The sequence below is a fragment of the Caenorhabditis briggsae genome (assembly GCF_000004555.2).
Source record: "Caenorhabditis briggsae complete genome, chrIII, whole genome shotgun sequence".
NCBI classification, from domain to species: Eukaryota; Metazoa; Nematoda; class Chromadorea; order Rhabditida; family Rhabditidae; genus Caenorhabditis; species Caenorhabditis briggsae.
The window spans coordinates 13,742,009-13,747,024 of record NC_013490.2 but is presented as its reverse complement, the minus strand read 5'-3'; the positions used below and the strand labels follow the sequence as shown (position 1 = coordinate 13,747,024).

Below are 5,016 nucleotides of genomic sequence, written 5' to 3'. Positions count from 1 at the left end.
ATATAGTCTAAAATAGTCCAAAACAGGCTTTAAATTGTTTAAAATAAGCCAATAATGAGTCAAAAAAGGCTTAAAATGGTTCAAAACTGTCGAAAATTTCCGAAATTAGCCGAAAATGGTCCAAAAATGGTCCAGAATAGGACGAAAATGATTCAAATTGTCCCAAAATGGACCAAACATAATTCGAAATATGCTAAACAGCAGCCGAAAATTGTTCAGATTAGGCTTAAAATGCTCCAAAACATGCTAAAAATGTTTAAAAATGGCATGAAATGGTCCAAAATGAGGTTAAAATAGTACTAATTAGGCCGAAAATGATCCAAAAATAGTTTAAAATTGCTGAGAAAAGGCTTAAAAGCCAAAAAATCTACACAATGAGCAAAAAATGGTCCAGAATAGGACGAAAGTGATTCAAATTGACCCAAAATGACCGAAAACATTCCAAAACAGGCTGAAAACGGTCTAAAATAGGCAGAAAATGATCTAAATTAGTTCAAAATTGCTGAAAAAAGGCTTAAAATGATTCGAAATGAGCCCAAAATAATCGAAAATAGGCCAAAAATGTTCAAAACAGCCCATAATTAGGCACAAAAATTATCCTTAATATAAACTAAAATGGACTTAAAACAAGTTTAAAATGACCCAAAAACGGCTAAAATTGGCCCAAAATAAGCTGAAAATGACACAAAATAAGCTAAAAATGACCCAGAATAGGCTAAAAATGGCCCAAAGTAAGCTGAAAATGGCCTAAAAAGGCTTGAAATGGTTCAAAACTGTCTAAAAATGTCCAAAATTAGCCGAAAAAGGTCCAAAATTAGCCGAAAATGATCCAAAAATGGTCGAGAATAGGACGAAAATGATTCAAATTGACCCAAAATGGACCAAACATAATTCGAAATATGCTAAACAGCAGCCGAAAATTGTTCAGATTAGGCTTAAAATGCTCCAAAACATGCTAAAAATAATCGAAAATGGGCCAAAAATGGTTCAGAACAGCCTAAAAAAATGGACTTAAAACAAGCTTAAAATGGCTGAAATTAGCTTGAAAAATCGCATTTGTAACCTATTTTTGACTATTTTTTGCTATTTTTTCACTTAAAAATTACCCTATAATTACCCCTAATTACCCCCAATTAATTATATAAATTTTCCAGATGCAAAACGGAAAAATACAATGAGAACCTTCCTCGCACCTCAGTGATCGTCTGTTTCCACAACGAAGCGTGGTCTGTCCTCCTCCGTACCGTCCATTCGGTTTTGGAACGAACCCCAGAGCACCTTCTCGAAGAAATTGTCCTAGTCGACGATTTTTCGGATATGGACCATACGAAACGACCATTGGAGGAGTATATGTCACAGTTTGGGGGGAAGGTCAAGATTCTGAGAATGGAGAAACGAGAGGGATTGATTCGAGCACGTCTTCGAGGCGCTGCAATCGCTACCGGAGAGGTTCTGACGTATTTGGATTCACATTGCGAGTGTATGGAAGGTAAGAGAGTGGTGTTGGTCTTGAAAATTGTCTGAAAATGCTCAAAAATTGACGCTTAATCGTCTAGAAATGCTCAAATTTGGCTTAAAAAATAGACTAAAAATGTCCTGAAAACGCTTATAAATTGACTTAAAATCGTCTAAAAATCAGCTAACTTTTAGACCAAAATTGAGCAAAAATTAACGTAAAATAGTCGAAAAAATGGCTGAAAATGTCTTAAAATCCTGCTAATTTTATCCGGAAGAGTCTGAAAATTGGCTGAAAACTCAAAGTTTCGACTCGAAACTATCAAAATCGAGTTTCCCGTCACTTTTAACCGCTGCAAGCCAAATTTCAGCTCGCTAGCTCAATTTGTCGTAAAATTCGGTGCTTGGTCCGCAAACACTTTGATCTGCCCGGTGTTTGCAGACAAAACACCACATTTTACGAAAAATAAAGTTAGCGAGCTGAAAATTGGTTTCCAGGAGTAGAAAACGATGGGAAGCTCGTTTTTGATAGTTTCAAAGCGAAATTTCAGTTTATAGGAGATAAAAATGACTGAAAATAGGCTAGAAATCATTTAATTAAGACCTGGAATGACTAAAAATGCATCGAAAAATGGCCGAAAACGTAGAAATTTAGCTTAAAATGATCAAAAATTTTTGACTGATTTTTTGCAAAATTTCCGTAATTTTTCAGTTTGAAATAATACGAAAATGACAAAAAATTGCTCAAATTTGGCTTAGAAAATGAGTAAAAATTAACTAATTTTGAATTAAACTAAATTAGAAATGACTGAAATAGACCAAATTTGACTAAAAATATCTGAAAATAGACTAAAAGTCATCCAAATTTGAATGAAACTAGATTAAAAATGACCAAAAATTGACTAAAAATGCTCAAGAATCCCTAAAAATGGGCCAAAGATGACCAAAAATAGGCGATTTTTGGCTGGTTTTCCCCCTCAACAAGCTTAAAATAGACTTAAAATCGACCAAAAATCGTAATTTTCCAGGCTGGATCGAGCCGCTCCTCGACAGAATCAAGCGGGACCCAACTACAGTAGTCTGCCCTGTAATCGACGTCATCGATGATAACACCTTCGAGTATCACCACTCAAAAGCCTATTTCACAAGTGTGGGCGGTTTCGATTGGGGTCTTCAGTTCAATTGGCACTCGATTCCTGAGAGGGATCGAAAGAACAGAACACGGGCTATCGATCCGGTTAGATCACCAACGATGGCTGGTGGTCTGTTCTCGATTGATAAGAAGTATTTCGAAAAGCTGGGAACCTACGATCCCGGATTCGATATTTGGGGTGGCGAGAATTTGGAGTTGTCGTTTAAGGTGAGAAAATTGACAGAAAATTTTCTCAAAATGAGCTTAAAACTCAAAATTTCGACTCAAAACTATCAAAATCGAGTTCCCCATCAGTTTTTACCCCTAGAAACCAATTTTCAGCTCGCTAGCTCAATTTGTCGTAAAATCTAGTGTCTGATCTGCAAACACTGGGTAGATCAAAGTGTTTGCGAACCAGACACCAAATTTCACGACAAATTGAGCTAGCGAGCTGAAAATTGGTTTTGAAGGGTAGAAAACTATGGGAAGCTCGATTTTGCTAGTTTCGAATAGAAATTTTCAGTTTTAAAGGGTGAAAATGACTGAAAATGAGCTAAACACTCAAAATCTCGACTTAAAATTGTCAAAATCGAGTTCCCCATCAGTTTTTACTCCTAGAAACCAATTTTCAGCTTGCTATCTCAATCTGTCGTAAAATTCAGTGTCTGATCTGCAAACACCGGGTAGGTAAAAGTGTTTGCGGACAAAACACCAAATTTCACGACAAATAGAGTTAGCGAGCTGAACATTGGTTTCCCGGGGTAGAAAACGATGGGAAGCTTGTTTTTAATAGTTTTAAATCGAAATTTGTAGTTCTAAGAGGTGAAAATGACTGAAACTAGCTGAAAATTGCAGATTTGGATGTGTGGAGGAACGCTGGAAATCGTGCCATGCTCTCATGTCGGTCACGTCTTCCGGAAACGATCACCATACAAATGGAGGACGGGAGTCAACGTGTTGAAGAGGAATTCGATTCGACTGGCTGAAGTTTGGTTGGACGATTATAAGACGTACTATTACGAGAGGATCAATAATCAGTTGGTGAGTTTTTAGTGCTGAAATTGGGTGTAAAATGGCTCAAAAATGACTGAAATGTGGTTGAAAATTGTCAAAAACACATTGAAATCGCTTGAACAATGGCTCAAAAAACCAAAAACTTCCTTTAAAAGTCTCTAAAATGAATGAAAATGTGAGAAAATTGGACATTTTGGACCCATTTTGACCGAATTTCGGCAATTTTTGACTGATTTTAAGCCATGTATAGTCGATTTTAAGCCTTTTCTGGCCGATTTTCAGCTTATTTTTACCGATTATAGGCGATTTCGACGAATTTTCAGCCATTTTCAACCTATTCTCAGCCATTTTCAGCTCATTTTAAGCCAATTTTGACTGATTTTAAACTTTTTAAACTAATTTTCAGCCATTTTTAGCTCATTTCAAGCCATTTTTGACTGATTTCATGCCATTTCAACCGATTTAATGGCATTTTAACCTAGTTTAAGCCTTTTTTGACCGATTTTAGGCCATTTTTGACGGATTTTAAGCCATGTATAGTCGATTTTAAGCCAATTTTGACCGATTTCAAGTAATTTTCAGCTTCTTTTCAACCGATTTTATGCCATTTTAACCAATTTCAAGATATTTTTAGCCAATTTTAGTTCATTTTCAGCCAGTTTTAAGTGATTTTTAGGCCATTTTTGACTGATTTTAAGCCAATTTTGACCTAATTTAAGCCTATTTTGACCAATTTTAAGTAATTTTCAGCTTTTTTTAGCTCATTTCAAGCCATTTTTGACTGATTTCATGCCATTTCAACCGATTTCATGCCATTTTAACCTATTTTAAGCCTATTTTAACCAATTTTAAGCTATTCTTAGCCAATTTTAGTTCATTTTCAGCCATTTTTGAGTGATTTTTATGCCATTTTTGACTGATTTTAAGCCAATCTTGACGGATTTTAAGTCATTGTAGCCTATTTTAATCCGATTTCGACTGATTTTAAGTCATTTTCAACCGATTTAATAGCATTTTTAACCTATTTTAAGCCAATTTTAAGCCATTTTTAGCCACTTTTAGTTCATTTTCAGCCTATTTTGAGTGATTTTCAGCCTATTTTAGCTCATTTTCAGCCATTTTTGTGGGATTTTAAGTCATTTTTGGCTGATTTTAAACGTTTTTTGTTTAAAACTAATTTTAGTTATTTTTACGAATTTTAGGCACTTTTCAAACTATGCTTAGCCATTTTCAGCTCATATTTTCAACCGATTTAGTCACCCATTTTTCGCCATTTTCAGGGCGATTTCGGAGATGTCTCTGCCAGAAAGAAGCTTCGTTCGGATTTGGGCTGCAAATCGTTCAAATGGTACCTGGATAACATTTTTCCGGAACTCTTTGTTCCCGGAGAATCTGGCCCTAAGGAGAGGTACGTC

General features: G+C 35.6%; 1 protein-coding gene across 1 annotated transcript in view; it reads left to right on the top strand.

Annotated features, from left to right (window-relative positions):
• Positions 1-5,016, top strand: part of Cbr-gly-5 — a gene marked incomplete at both ends in the record, with an annotated part of 14,226 nt that overhangs the window by 2,438 nt on the left and 6,772 nt on the right. Inside the window, 3 exons of the mRNA XM_045244625.1 lie at positions 1,155-1,489; positions 2,484-2,815; positions 3,443-3,628. Coding sequence (XP_045097705.1) covers positions 1,155-1,489; positions 2,484-2,815; positions 3,443-3,628 — 853 coding nt within the window. The remainder of the gene's footprint in view (positions 1-1,154; positions 1,490-2,483; positions 2,816-3,442; positions 3,629-5,016) is intronic.